The 15973-nt window shown below is 42.0% G+C and overlaps 2 protein-coding genes across 2 annotated transcripts; one reads left to right on the forward strand and one right to left on the reverse strand.

Moving 5' to 3' along the window:
• Positions 1–890: 890 nt before the first annotated feature.
• On the forward strand, positions 891–7757 carry gnao1b (guanine nucleotide binding protein (G protein), alpha activating activity polypeptide O, b). The gene is made up of 8 exons (XM_074666282.1): positions 891–1370; positions 1519–1561; positions 4146–4287; positions 4670–4830; positions 4918–5046; positions 5173–5302; positions 5811–5964; positions 6070–7757. Exons 1-8 carry the CDS (start codon positions 1253–1255, stop codon positions 6255–6257), a joined length of 1065 nt encoding a protein of 354 aa, XP_074522383.1. The 5' UTR covers positions 891–1252; the 3' UTR covers positions 6258–7757.
• A 444-nt stretch (positions 7758–8201) lies between these two features.
• Positions 8202–15898, reverse strand: cog4 (component of oligomeric golgi complex 4). The gene is made up of 19 exons (XM_074666279.1): positions 15506–15898; positions 14729–14811; positions 14504–14618; positions 14120–14294; positions 13756–13949; positions 13449–13554; positions 13200–13357; positions 13063–13121; positions 12731–12855; positions 11471–11589; positions 10989–11155; positions 10707–10872; positions 10375–10437; positions 10176–10289; positions 9804–9896; positions 9644–9727; positions 9457–9558; positions 9058–9186; positions 8202–8555 (listed from the first exon to the last, which is right to left on the reverse strand). The coding sequence occupies exons 1-19, from the start codon at positions 15638–15640 to the stop codon at positions 8421–8423; spliced, it is 2322 nt and encodes a 773-aa protein (XP_074522380.1). The 5' UTR covers positions 15641–15898; the 3' UTR covers positions 8202–8420.
• Positions 15899–15973: the final 75 nt, after the last annotated feature.

Genomic DNA, 15973 nt, shown 5'->3' on the forward strand with positions numbered 1-15973 from the left:
CTCCACTTAAATGTAGCAAATGTTGGGTTCAGAAAATTGATACTCATATTTAGAAAAAAAAACTTAAATCTTTTTAATTTAGGGCTGAGAAGTAGGACCTTCAGTGTCAGAAGTATGACAAAGTGTAACTTTACTCTAGATTCTCAAGGTGTCTGATGCATAAATGCTGAGATTTTGAAAATCTTTACAATACAAAGCACTGGTACAGGTTGAATCTGCTCCACCTGTTATACCACCATAATGCTAAATGAACCGACCTGGCAATACGTTGCACTATTTTGTTTTATAAACTGATGAAAACATTTTCTTGTGATTATTTGTCGAGATTCTTGAAATGCAGGTTTGTAATTTCCATATGGATATTTTAACTCATCTTTCGTAATTGATTGTGATATGTTTCTTCTCTGATCGAATACCTAGCCTATAAAAAATAATAATACATTTAAATACAAAAAGCTGATTTTGATAACTGCCCAACGGTTGTGACCTGATGTGTTTTCAAACTTCTCTTAACAAAATAATAATAATAATAATAATAATAATAATAATAATAATAATAATAATAATAATAATAACATTTCTGTTCTTTTCCCAGCACGGTGCCTGTTAGTTCAAACCTGTTGGAGTTGTTAAGCGTCAGAAAAAAAATACCAGTGTAGTGTAATTTTAATTTCTCAAACAACATCATGAAATCCACTAATACCAGGAGACAAGAGGGCAACATTTGCCATTTAAACGCTCTTTCATTTGAATAATCTTTCATAGGACGTGATTAAAGCTTGGCTGCTGTGACGTAAGCGAGCTTTAGGTGAGTCTCGCGCAGCTCTGCTTCCCTTCTCCTCCTCGCGCGCCCCTCTTGCCTGCCTGAGAAGATACAATGAAATCGCTCGCGCTCGCTGTCATCATCATCATCAGCGCCGCCCTGTAGAGAGAGAGAGAGAGAGAAAGAGAGAGAGAGAAGCTCCAGGCACCCCCCTCCCCACCTAACAACAACCCCAACCCCGCAGGCTCGAGCACAACGACCCCACCCCCCAATCCCCTCTGAGAGGAGACGGAGCTAGAGAGGCGCATACAGAGTCACGGAGAAAAGACCGTTTCGGGATCCCGGCTCTGTTCAGCCCTCAATCCGGGCCTAATGCTGTAGCAGACTGCGCGGGAGGAGAGCTCGAGCGAGAGACAACGCACTGATTGAGAGTCGGCGAGGGACAGGGCGGACCGGAGAGAAGACGGGATTGCTCATTCGCCTGGAAACATGGGATGTACACTGAGCGCCGAGGAGCGCGCGGCTCTGGACCGGAGCAAGGCCATCGAGAAAAACCTGAAAGAGGACGGGCTGGTCGCCGCCAAGGACGTCAAGCTGCTGCTGCTCGGTAAGGGAAGAGCCTCTTGAGCCGTGAGGCTGCAGCGCCTCGGCTCGGCACGGCTCCGTTCAGTTGTGGTGGGGCTGCATGGGGCGGAGGTGCTCTCCGTGGTACTGATTTCACTGCCGGCTCTCACTCTGCCTTCCGTTCTTTACAGGCGGCGGAGAGTCCGGCAAAAGCACCATCGTCAAACAGATGAAGTAAGTCCATCTTTTCCCCCCGGTTTTAACCCTCTCTGGTGCAGTCAGAGTAAAAGGCCCGAGATTGCGCCTCCCCTATCTGTGCTAAGGCAGGTTGAGCCGCCATGTTTCGAAAGGCCGTAGCCCTGGAGGAGTGCCGGTGACTCGAGCACCTCCTGCAGACCGACAGTGAGGCTGCGGAGGCCGCACCGGTGCATCCCAGGGTGCTGTTCACTGCCGGGGTGCTGAAATGTAGTTAACCAGGGTTGGGCTTACTACAGGGAGTATGCGACTAGGGAATAGGTGGGTGTTGTTCTTCTGTGCGCGTGAGTTTACGTGCGTGTGCGTGTATGTGTGTGTGAATTACATTGAGGTCACTACAGCTCCATTAGTGAATACCTCTGCTTTTAATCTTAATGGCTTTAAGTGCCCGATATCGCCGGGAGTACTTTGCCTATAAAGCGGATTTACGCAGAAATATGGCTTCTAAAACCGCATCTAAACCGTCCCCTGTATAAGCTAAATCACTCTTTGATGTTTTAAATCACTGTTGTTGATTTGTATAAACCTCTTAGTTAAGTTTCTAGATGTTTCACGCTGGAAAAGGCTCGGTCCTATTGTATTTTTCGTCTTGTGAAACATCTCAGTGGTTTTGTGGTTAGCAGTGCTCCTCCGTCCTGCCCAGCGTATCCCTCGGCCTGCAATGCACTGACTGCACCCTCCCTCCCTGCTTCCTCTTCTTCCGCTCACCTCATTACCCTCCCTGTGGTCCCTGGTTGTTCATAACTCACTGCTGTGCCCTGAACGAAACACACAGGGCTTGAGAGTGTTTACAAACACTTTACAGGGTTTGGTTTAGCCAAAGCAGGCAACAGATGATGGGGTTTGCTACACTGTGGGTTATAAAGAAAATTATTGAAGGCTACATTCAGCATCATCACTTTCAGGTCACGGGTAAAAAAAAATATCTGTGATGTTTGAAACTGGTCTGGGAGTGATTGATCCATAAATGCAGAGTGTGTAATTGAGTGAAGAAATTATTTTAAGAATTTTGTTTGTTTTGTTAGTCAGTAAATCATGTCAAGGAAAATGTGTTCACATTGACTTAGATCAAGTGTATTGATTTTATGGCTTAAAGCAGAGACAACCCCAGTGATGGATGGTGTTCTGCTAACCAGGATCGTCAGATGCAGCTGCAGGATCTCAGTGGTGTCTATTTTTACACGTTTTGATTTCAGACACTGCGATTGGTTGGCTAAGTTTTCATCACTCAGTCATTCTGTAAAACTTTTACATGGCAAAATTAAAAATCAATCTGCAACTCTTCAGACAGCCTGTTAATAATTCAAATTCATTTCTCTCACAATGATGTCAAGAACTTCCTGCCTCTGACTTAATGAGTGTGAACATGAACTTATTTACCTAGCTGCTAATGAAAGAGAGATTTCTATATTTTGATTGTCATTTGGAGCCTTATGTTGATGTTAGTTTTGATATCCATCTTTGACTTTTGAAGCCCTGTCACTTAAATGGGCATAAAATGTACATTAACTTAAAATTAATTCAGATGTATCCCAAGATTTGACAAGAGTAACTATTATTATTTCAGCTAAAACATTTAGTCAAATAGTTAATCAATTGATAGAGTACTCAAAAACTGTTTTTGCAGATTTTTTTTGTGGTTTTTCAACATTGGTGCTGAAGATTGACCATGGTTTTAAAACAAAACTTTTAGGGTTTTGGTTCATTACAGAAACTCAGAAGAGACTGTTTGATCAATCAGTAACAAGTAACTGCTGTTATGTGCAAAATTTGTACCTGTGCTCCTTTTCCTGCAGGCTAATGTTGTCTATAATGTTCATTTTAAGATGTTTGAGGAGCCTGTAGTATTTTCAGTCCAGGTGGTAGGCCTCAGTGGTGAAACGTCTTCACAGAATACCCCCCAACACGGATGAATATATAGATATATTAAATATATTATAAATAAAAAAGAAACTGTATCCCTTCTTCTTTTACTAAAATTTCTTGTTAAATATCAATAAGTGGTCACCAAGGAGGTACCTTGAAGCAGCTATCTTATATGTGGACTGCAGGTGGGTCACAGAAAAGTTATGACTGATAATTTATGGGAGTCAGTGTGAATGAGGTCAGGGTGATAGTGTGCTGATGGATAATTGAATGTTGACCAGATTATCAGGAATTTAACTGTGCCGTACTGGATGAAACAGTAGAGTCCCGTTCAGCTTGATTGATTAGTGCTCTGACCGATTCCACTCCATTGCACATCATACATTATAAATGGCTTAAATATCACATTACTGTCCAATTACAGATCACAGACTGAGAATGTGATCAATTCCCATCCCATTAGGTACTGACACACAAAGATGCATTTTAGGATGTAGACATGGTAGGAAGGAAGGAGACAGAGCTGCTTGATGTGCTACATGTATCCAGTTTGATACGTAAAGACATAAATCCTAAAGTCAACTAAAAAGCTCTTTTTGTGAAAGGACAGTTGTCTGGGGCCTGCAGGAGCATATGGATAAGTGTGACTTTTCTGCTTTGGTTCATGCTCTGTGCTAACATCTGTGTGCGCATGCAGGATTATCCATGAAGATGGCTTTTCTGGGGATGATGTGAAGCAGTATAAGCCTGTTGTCTACAGCAACACCATCCAGAGCTTGGCTGCCATCCTCCGAGCCATGGACTCACTGGGCATCGAGTTCGGAGACAAAGACAGAAAAGTTAGTCATCCAGTTAGCAACTCCATTCTTTAGATATCCTTTTGATGAAAGGTTTTAAATGTGGTGCTGCAGAAACAGAAGTGGGTTTTATGAATTTTTTTATGAAAAGTATCTCTCTAAGATAAGATGTTTAGTGGTTTGAGAGCTACAGACAGGTGTAATGTGAAAGGGGTAGTAATCTAAAGCTCAAATTTCACTGTTGGAGTTTGACTAATGATTAGTCATAGTTGAGTTTTTGATTTTAGGAGAGCTAATTTTTAAGAAAACCATTTTGTAAATTTGTATCAGTAAACCAAAAGATCCCAAATAGAATTATAACACGTTTAAGGGTATAACATTGTTTCCTTGTTCCCTAATCTTAATTAATGTATGCAATGTGCAGGCGGATGCTAAGCTGGTTTGTGATGTGGTTAGTCGTATGGAGGACACAGAGCCGTACTCTGCAGAGCTTCTCACCGCCATGAAGCGTGTCTGGGCTGATGCTGGGACTCAGGAGTGCTTCAACCGTGCCCGAGAATACCAACTGAATGACTCTGCTCAATAGTGAGTGTCCATAAAACATTTCAAAGTCTCCTTTTATCGATGTTCTCAAGTCTTTTAATTCACCTTCTTTTTGTATTTGTGCCTCAGCTACCTGGACAGTCTAGACCGGATCGGGGCGGCAGATTACCAGCCCACAGAGCAGGATATTCTGAGAACTAGAGTGAAGACCACTGGTATAGTCGAAACCCACTTCACCTTTAAAAACCTCCATTTCAGGTAACTCAGTCTGGATGGCTTCAGTGTCCTAGAATCATTTCAGCTTGGTGTTTGTTTCTGGTGTTTTTTTTTGGGGGGGGGATTATCAGGCCCTAAGAGTGAATTGACTTCTTTCACTTCTTCCAGGCTGTTTGACGTGGGAGGTCAGAGGTCAGAGAGGAAGAAGTGGATCCACTGCTTTGAAGATGTGACAGCCATTATCTTCTGTGTCGCTCTGAGCGGATATGACCAGGTGCTCCATGAAGATGAAACAACTGTAAGTATGACTCAGTTAATTCAACCTGAATCCCTCAGCTGCAGAATCCATGGAGAAGCTTTGTTCTGCTGTATCTGCTGATAACAGGAGTCGTAACAGATAAAATACAACTGATAAAACTGCAACTTCAGCTAATTGAGTCTGGAACTTCCTTTACATGGATATCCTCACATTGGACCCTTTAACCTGCACTCCCACTTACTTACACTTCTATCAACAGTGCATTTAAAATTCAAATAGCTTGAAATTGGTAATATATTGTCTATATTTATAAAGTTCCACCATTTACAAAGAGATATTTAAAAGAATGCATTTACACACACTGATTGTTTTTAGATTTTGCAAACACTCATATTTAGACTTTTTGTTTATAGAAAAGACATCTTTAATCATACACAGAAGTACACTTTTATTAATTCTGTCCGACAATGATATGTGACTATCACATCTGTGTTTTGTTGTTAGTCTCTTTAATGCAACATTGACAGCCCATTTCTTCCCGCTACAGAACCGCATGCACGAGTCGCTCATGCTCTTTGACTCCATCTGTAACAACAAGTTCTTCATTGACACCTCCATCATCCTCTTCCTCAACAAGAAGGATCTGTTTGCTGAAAAGATCAAGAAGTCACCGCTGACGATCTGTTTTCCAGAATACACAGGTGAGAGTCTGTGATGCCTGGTTTCAGTGCAAAGATGCTTCATAAGCACAGTGATGAAGATGAGTCCCTCATGCTGTCTCCTCTTCTTTCTCTGTCCTCACACAGGTGCTAACACTTATGATGATGCTACTGCATATATTCAGGTTCAGTTTGAGAGTAAGAACCGCTCTCCCAATAAGGAGATCTACTGTCACCTGACCTGTGCCACAGACACAGGAAACATCCAGGTAGTGTTTGATGCTGTCACTGACATCATTATTGCAAACAACCTTAGAGGGTGTGGCTTATACTGAGGCCTGACCAAGCACAGAGGTTGTCATGGAGAGTATGAGGTGTTAATAATGATAATTTTGATGATACTTAAACACATAAATATGTAATTCTACACGTCCAAATGGACCCAAAGAGCTGCCGTCAGACACCACACTGGATTATTGCCATGATTTGTTCCCTTCCTCTTTTTATTTTCAGTATAACACCCAACTTTTGTCTTTTTAAACTGTGTTTTTGAGCTGAATGTTTCATGTTCTGTTGATGACTGTGTCAACGACTGCTAAGGTCAGAAGCGGCAGTACCAGGGTTTTAGTCACCCAGAGCCTTGTTTTTGCAAACCCGGCCCAGAAATATAACATGAGGGGTGTGCAATGTCATTTTTAAACCATGGTGTGGCATACGGTCCCATCCTTTATGTGACATTTTTATGTGCACGTCTTGAGGCATTTCTATCTGTACTGAATTTAGCCTGTTGTGCTGCGTTTGAAGAGCTGCTGTGTTTATGAAGGTGGAGATGATGTTGTTGAGGGAGTTGCTGTTCTCGAGGCTGATGCTCATGGTCGGGAAAGGAGGCTATTTTAACTTTCAGAAGGGACAAAGCTCCCCTCTCCTTCAGACCCACACATGACTGAGTCGCCTGCAGGTCTGTTCCACTCTCTTTAACTAGGAAACATAATGAAAGAGAGGATTCTTCTGTTCTGAGAGGCCGCCTGTTCCTATTGGTCTCCTGTAGCACGAGGAAGCGCCTGTCAGCCAATGAAACTTAAAAAAAACAGAAACCCTGTCATATGGGTGCCATCCATGTAATGACAAGACAGGAGGATTAGGATCAGAAATTATAATTCACGCTCATCATTATTTAAGTGACAGATATGACATTATCATCGAATGATTTATTTATTTAAGCCTCATGCCCTACATGCTTCCTCCTACCTCCTGAAATCCCGTGCCACATTATTTATTTCCTGAGATGAAACACTGAGGTACACAGATACCTGTCTATGGTTCAGAGGGTAGAAAGCAGCCCTCCAATGACATCTTGTTCTCTGTGTGGTGCTTTACCCTTCGATGTGAAACAGTGTAGAAATAGAAGACTGCACTAGGAGAACAATATCATTAGAGGCAGCGTCTGTCTGGGGAGTTGGGTTTTTCCAAAACTCCCCGATCAGTAAACAGGGAACCTTTTATCCACCCCCCCACCCTCTTACTCACTCATCTGTCACGTTTCTCTTTTCACAGAGAAAAAGTACAGCTCTCCATTTTCACCTGTGCACCCAGAAATCATCCTCCCGTCCCTGTATACTCTTATCTATCACATATCAGTCCTCATATCCTATTCTCCATTTTCACCTTAAAAGCACCGTACTGTATATATATTATGATTATACCAGATTTTTTTTTTACTGTGAATGTTTTTGTGCTGCACCCCATCCTATTTGGTAGTTTATTGGTTGCTCTCATGTGGAATGTTTGTGCTGAGCCAATCGAATGTTGTGTTTACATTAAAGCCACACTTTTCCTAACTATTCCTGTGTTTGTGGTGTCAGTCTGATTATTAAAGTTTGAATACATGCTGACCTGCTTATATCAGTGAAGAGAATTAAGGTTTCCAGGTGAGCACAGCTTGACAGTATAGTGTCAGGAGTATGTAAAAAAAGATTAAGAGCAGGTCTTGCATGGCAGTGGAGCAGCACTTCATGAAATGTGGCGGATGACAGGGGATCAGAGGCGTTGCACGGCGGCTCCCAATTTATTAGGTTAAAAGTGTTCCATCAGCACAGACGAGGAGCTATTCATATATTGAATGACTAGGCTGGATCAGCTGTCTGACCTGCTTCTGTCAGTTTAATGGGTATGACGTTCATTACTGCTCTGTTTCACTGACAGCTCCAGAGCTCCACCACTCAGTCCCAGTGTGTCCTCGTTTCCCACAGCCAGCCACAGGTGAAAAGGTTGGAACTCCCCCATGTGACACATATTTAATTTCACATTTAAGGCAATATTAATATTCAGATTTTACACATTATCAAAGTCAACCTTCATCAGATGAGGAGCAGAAAACCAAGCAGAAACCTCCACAATGAGCAATAAGCAATCTGTTTCAGACAAAAACAGCCGTGGATCAAACCTGGATGGCATCAGAGAGTGGGTGACACTGAAATATCAGTGCACTACTTCATTAGTTACAGTCTCAGTCTCTTGATATCTTCACTTCGGAAGTCGATACGTAGAGCGAGAACCTGACGAACCTCTGCAGGGGTCAGTCGCCAAGTCAGGGGGCCTGAGTTCGGACCCCAGTAATCCAAGATCTCAGTTACCTGCATAACAAAGGAGAACATGAGGGCTTCTCTTGCACAAAGAAGGAATTTGAAAAATGAAACTGAGAAGTTTTCTACCTAAATATTCTTTAAAGTATCAAAAGTGAAGGGATTTACAATGCTGAGTGCTATGTTTTCTAATAATAGTATTACTATAGTATTACTTGACAGTTAGATTTGATGCATTGATCTATAACTATTGTTTCTGCTGTATTTGGTTCATAAGGAGCTAACTGAATATTTTAAGGCCTTTCCAGATGTCTCCATTTTTAAAAACTCCTTCTAATATGTTCTGTAGCTGCTTGAATCGGTGTAATGCAGTACAACTTACAGTAGATCAAATGTCAAAGGTATAAAAGAGCAAAATGAAGAAAAATGCAAGTAGCTTCACCTTGTATTAAATGAAATGAACTTAGACTCTTTTATTGGTATAAAATGCTGTCAAATTACCGTCATACTGATGAACATTCTGTATGTGAGTGTGTAAAATGGTCTCAGTTACCCGCTCCAGATTGAGGATGGTGGCCATTTGTGTGAGACGTGCAAACTTGTCCCTGATGGTCCAGGTAGTGACAGTGGTGAGGTACGCCACCAGAGACCGAAGCTCTTTATCAAACTGCAGCCCTCCAAGCTACGACAGAACATGAGTACAGGATCAGAAACAGAGGATTCACATATCTGTTGTACAATAAGAAGGCAGTTATTCTGAAGATTCCTGCAACCCCCCTGCAAAAATGGGGAGATGCTTTCGTGCAAAGCAGAAGCATCCTCTCCTGCAGGCCTTTCTGGACTCATTAATAAATCATTGCTTGAAGATTTTCACCACGTGTGTCAGTGATGTGATGTGATGTGATGCTGAGGGGTACCAGCTGCCACCTTGTGGCTGAGCCTTGCTGCTCACCCTGCTGAATGAGCACTTCAGGACAGTCTTCTCCATTTCAATAGATATCAGGCTGGTCATCAGGCTGGTCAGCGTGTCGTAGATAACGGGAGAGAGAGCCGTCTAACAAGGACACAGACAGGAGATTAAACTCCAGGAGTGGAAAAAAAATTACACCAGGTCTTACATCTGAGATCAGACAGAGCACCTTGAACTCTGCCATGAGCTGCTCCAGGTTGATGATGAGCTGCTGCACCCAGGGATCGTTAGCTTCATAGTCATTAAACTCCTCCTGTAAGGGACACAGACAGCTACAGTGACGTGTTTAATGACCTCTGATTTTTGTGTTTTTACTTTGAGAACATTACCTCCTCTATGTTGTGTGATATAGACAGGAAGCTGCTGATCCAGGGCTTCACCTGAGGCTTTATGGCTGTTGTGTTTAACTCAGTCAAACCCTCCTGGGGGAAAAAAAAAACACATCAGAGCAAGAAAATTATAGCAGGAGTATTTATGATACAAGATACTGGACACAAATTTCAAAAATATTCAAAAAAAGATGTCAAATTTAGATAAGGCAATTTCTTCACCCCAAACAACCAAATTGTTGAGTAGCTTTCACTTTGGGACATTTTTTAACCACATAAAACATGTTCCATGCTGTGTGGTTCCTGCAGTTGATTAAGCAAACACACAACACTCAGCTGACAGGAGCTGATCAGTGTGTCTTTGTTACCGACCTGTAAGAGATCCTTGAACTTGGCAGACGTGTTGACGAGGTCAGACAAACAGCTTTCGATCTTGGCTTGGTCACCAGGACCAGCGCCCTGACTGAACAACTTGGAGCAGTCGTTCTGTTGGGAGGATGCAGGATAAGATCAGTACATCAAACAATAAAGTAAAGTCTAAACCAAAAGGTTTTATGAACATTTGACTTACCTCAAGGTTCCTCTTTAAGGTTGTGATATTCTCACTGCACACCTCTACATTATTCAAGGTAACCTGAGACACAAAGAAAACACTCATCAAACCACAGACATTAAGAAAAAAATGATCAGTTGATTCTGTGGACTCTACATCAGAAGAATACGTTCCTAAATTGTGCTTCATTCACAAATAATTGTGAAGTTTAATGCACAACAAGCATTGTTTGTTGTTGAGTTAAATAACTGCCGCTTTTTTAGAAAGACTCATCAACAACTATAGACAACCAAACCATCAAACACACATCAAAATAAAAAAGCAAGGATGTGCAAGTGTGTCTCTTTTACCAGAAATGCAGCCTTGGCGTTTTCAGTGCTCTCGATGCCCAGTGTGTTGAACTTGCCCTGCTGCAAGCTGCTCTGCATTAGACTGACTGCACTGCTCACACCGCGCTGGATGTCCTGAAGTGTTGTAGCCGGGAAGCCTTGCCGCAGCTTATTATACAACACCTCCCTGACAGGTAGGGAAGTAAAGAAAGGAAACGATATAGAATACAAGCATGAGAGAAGGTGATAAAAAGACACGGATTGGACACTGTATGTGCATGGGAAAATTAAGTGAGGCAGCACCTGAAGTCTGACTCAAGCACAGAATTGGCGTGATTGATCATGGCACAGAGGCAGTCGATGCTGGAGCTGGATAATGCTCTACTGATGCACTTCTTCACAATGTAGAAACAGTCGTCCACCATGCTGGAGGTCAGCTGACCCTTTTCATATGTATCCATTGTAACAGCCTAGAAGGGGAAATTCAGTTAGTCTGATGTAAACTGAATTATATGATGAGCTAATACCACAATAAATAGTTAAAATACCTAAAGCTTTAAGTACTACAGCATCTGTACATGGGGTGTGTTCGTTTATTCATTTGTTAATATGAGTGCTAAGGAGGGCATTGTATTTTATTCCATATGTTCTTCATCCCTGTCAAAATGGAATGAGTAAATTATTCACAATTATCTCCAATCAGAGTCTGACTAAAAGCCCACTCTGTCAAATATACACAAGACAACACTGTATTACAGACATTGTGTGTAATGTGAGTGATCTACCTTGTTGACAGACTCTCTCATGTAGTACTCCTCCATTGGGATGTAGTACCCAATCAGCTCTTGCATCGTCCTGCTCAGCAAACAGTGTTTAAGAAGCTTTTCTACATTTTGTTGATGTTCTGTGTGGACAAAAACAAAAATTAGATTTTGGATGGACAATTTAAAAAAATCTAAATAAAAATCTCTTTTTATATATATATAACCACATATTACAGTTTTTTCCATCGGTTTGGCACTTTTCATGAAACAGAAATAACATTCTCAAAACTCATTTCGCAAAACAGTCCTACAGTTCAGCACAACACTGCAGCTCACTTGCAAAAGCGCATATCTGTACCAAAACCGTTCACTCATGCTTCAAAGCTAAACTCCATTCTAAAAGTCAGTGCCACCTAAAATGCAAAGATCCTTCTCAATTGCTTTCGCTCATTTCTTGAAACGGACCAGACGTTCTCAACACTCTTGGAGCTTTTGCTCAAAATAACATGGATTGATCAGTATAACACTATGGATCACCTACCAAAACAGTTCAGTTATGTGTCAAAACCAAATCACTGTCTCATACAAATAGTCAGTACCTCTAAAATGCATTGTCACTTTGGCTTTATGTGAGCACTGCAAGTCAAAACGTTTAGACTGGTCGCTGTCCTCCCCCTCCTTCTCCTGGCCACCGTCCTTGCTCTCCTGACCAATCACACGCTGCTGTCTGTCAGGCCACATATTCTTATTCACAGCCTGATTTTTATGGGTGTCACTCAGCGTATTTTCACAATCATAGGCAGAACCTGTCATCTGGTCATCTGGGACGTGTGAAACTCCTCCTTTGGGTTCTAGTTTCACCTGACTTTTGATTTATCCTTTTTTCAAATGTTCCAAGAGATTCATATATGGTATTCATGTTATTATTTTGCTGACTTTTTTGACAGTTGAACAGACTATTGTGCATGAAGTGACTAATACAATGAAATGATGCTGACATGTTTTGAAGAAATTGACCATTAGGCTGAGAATCAACAATCAGTTTAGATCAACAAGATCTATTCACTTGAAAATTGCGCTACATCTAGGCTAACTATGCTTACTGTAGGCTACCTGTACTTTGTCTTTTGCAAACTAAACAAAAGCATTTGCAATTTGATGAAACTAATGAGAAATTCGGTTATGTTGTGAACAATTGCTGAGTAGTTTGGAGGTTTGTCAGTGTTATTCTGTTACAAGAAACGAGCCAAACCAATGGAGAAAAACTGTAAGTAAATGTACCTTGTGTGACATTCTGAGCATCCCCAACTTCAAAGTCAGCCAGCATGCGACGCCGTAAAAAGCGCAGGTAGAGTTCTGCCCGTGCGTTCATCAAGGTCACTTCTGTCAGGACAGGGTCCAGCTCCCTGACCACAGAGGACAGATAATTTAGAGTAAGGGAGAAACAAGCAGCAAATGGTCGGGGCTGGGAGTCGATCCAGTGGCCACTGTGTTTATATGGAGTGCACTGGACAACCACTAAGCCAATGGCACCCCATGGAGGATAGACATCTAACCAACAAACATCACATTAACAGAGAGGGGAGCGGGGTATTTTAGATAAAAACAAGTACCTTGGCTCGATCCTATCACCAGGGACACTCTTCATCATGCTGCTCTGGACAATCTGAAACTACAGGAAGAAAACAGGTTAACAGTGCGTACAGGTGTGCACCAAAAGCATGTTATACACTTTAAATGGCATACACACCTTGTTGTGGTATCCCCTCTGCTGGATAAACTTATCAACTATTTTCTGAGCCTGTCGGTCACATTCCTGCTGCAGGTGAGTAATAAGTGTGTACAGATGGCCTGGCCCATAATAGGTCTCTACAATCACCTGATGAGTCTCAACAATAAGAGCAATTCCTGTGAACACACAACAAAACATTAGTGGAGAACACTCAAGGCAAACAAAGGAAAATCATCCACACACAGAGCCTCGGGCCTGTTTGTTCACCTTCCAGCAGCAACGTGAGAGTGTCTGCAAATACCAGCAGGGCTCTTTTCTCGCCAAGATCTCCTCCTGTAGCCAAGTGAAGGTTCTCCTCTGCCTTTGATGCAAGCTGCGGCAGAAAAAGGAGATATATCTGATTATTTTAGCCTAAAGACAAAGATGACTTATGAAATAGGTATTTTCATGAAATATTTTCAAGTAGTGGATCATACAATTCCTCTTTCTTCTTTTTATGATATACATAAAACAAAATTATTTTATCCAAGTGCAGCATTTTTTTTTCATTGAAGCCATGCAAACACCATCAAACCTGAGTGCAGAGATATTGTCCAAAGCGGGCCAAGCCCTGCTGGTGGAGACCCAGGAGAGGGAAGATCTTGAAAAACCGCTCCACTTGTGCAAGGTCCACTGCTGCTACTGCTTCATCCAGCTTCTCAGCCACGATGACCTTCAGCTTCTGCTCTGCCTCCTGTAGCATGACCAGGCTGGCATCCACTGCACTGCCTGTGCAGAAACAAACCATTGGCAGTGTTGCAATACAAGCATAGACATACAGAATAATGTATTTACTCTGCAACCAACAATGCAGCATGGAACATTCAGACAAAAACTCTAAATAAAACTCAACAGTACTTTTTTCACTTTGACAAAAAAAAAAACTAAGAGATTCATACTTTCTTCTCCTTGTCTGCTCAGCTCAATAACTGACTGGTCCAGAGAGAGGTATCGATGGATGTGAGCTGCAGCCTGTTCATAGTCTTCATTACGTAGAGCTGTCTGCACACCGTCCGTGCAAAACTTCAGATCTAGGATGTCATCAGTGCGGTGGATGACGTTATACAGGCGCGTCTATAAGTGATGAAGCATACAGAAAAATTATGATTAAATACTTTCCTACAATATCAAAAAGAGATTTAAGCCATTTATTTAGCAGATGTGATGGGACATTGTGCGGACTTTCATGCAAACAATAGTTTTTAAATGTCCTCATGTCCACTTGTAAATAGTTACAGTTGATTACAATAGAATCAGTGCTGCATCTTGATGTAATGATTTACCTTTGCTATGTCTAGCTGCCTGACTTTGCGGCTGACATTTTCAGCCAGGCTGCAGGTAAATGTGATCATGCCTGACAGCTGACTGGCATCTCCTCCAATCAGCTGTAGGCTGGGCCTGAAAACAAAGCAGATATAATTTTAATAACATACAAAGTGGTGGATAGGGTCCGATATATGATCATTATCAGGTGCTTTAAAAATATATCAGTCTATTCAAAACCATACCCCATCCTCTGTAGAGCCAGCATCTTCGTGTGGATAGCCCCCTCCTGCCCCACTAGTCTGTCCAGCTCAGCTTCCACTTCTTTCTGTATTGGGGAGACGACAGAACAAGTGATAAGCAATAAGCAGAAAAAAAAAATCTTCTAATCACAGATCTATCAGTATAGCTAAAGAGTCTAAGTCAGATGTGTCTAAATAGAGGTTGTTCCAATTGGCTGGCATGTAAAGTAGTCACTGTGGATGGAGAACACACACTGTACAAAAGCAGCATTTCTTCATATGAAAGTTGATGACTTCCTCTAGCATGTGTGCCCCTAATATAAATGTATTAACATGAATGTAATCCTTTGTTGCATTTAAGGATGGTACAACAACAGTCACAAATACCAACACAGTCTTTGAACCACTTATTGCATGAACAAACAGAGTTCACACATAGAAAGCAGACAGCTGAAATCTACAATCAAAAAGAAAACAAGAAAGGATGATTATTCCCAAACACAAATCCCAAATCCAGCAATTACAGCACAGATATGTTATGATGTGTTTGGTTTCTCAGCTCAAATGTTAACGTCTCCTCATGTCAGGAGGATATTAAAAACTGTAAACATCGTAGATCCAGGTTATGAGTCTTGTTTCATGCTTATTTTGTCGTGATTTAGCACATCAGAGGTTTGTCTTCAAAAACTGTATGGAATCAGCAGTATCCCGGAAGTTTACGTAGTGACGACAGTAAATGTCCACGTCAAAAAACTGCCGTAAGAAGTCGTGTTTACAAACCTCTTCCGCGCAGAGTTGCTGGTAAACTCTCTCCAGGTCCTCCAGCTCTGTCAGGCTTGAAATGGTCTCCATACTCACTGAAGACACAGAACCGGAGTCGCATCTTTTTGCTGCTAAAGCTCCGCTGTCAGCCATCTTCCGCCACCGACGCAGGATTCAGGAGACGGCCAACGTAATCACGGTGGTGGAGTCTAGTGTCCCTGCGTTTAGCCTGACAGGCAACGCCTCCTCACAGGGTAAACGAGCCGACGGAAAGTGCAGTCTGCCTCCCCGTCTTTGAATTAGTTGAACATTTTAACCACTTTTCCACGACTGAACGCCAGCACATTAAAATAGGAAGCTGGCTTCTACCAGTGCAAAACCATTTCCTGAGCGATCTTTAGCTGGGCTTCGAGCGGTTGATACTGCGCATGCGCCGACTCGTCTACCCCTGATGAATGGAAGAAAGGCACCAGGAGCTTTATATTC

The sequence above is a fragment of the Halichoeres trimaculatus genome, unplaced genomic scaffold (genome assembly GCF_033239565.1).
Source record: "Halichoeres trimaculatus isolate MK-OKI-2021-1 unplaced genomic scaffold, fHalTri1.1 fHalTri1_scaffold_3, whole genome shotgun sequence".
Taxonomy (NCBI): Eukaryota; Metazoa; Chordata; class Actinopteri; order Labriformes; family Labridae; genus Halichoeres; species Halichoeres trimaculatus.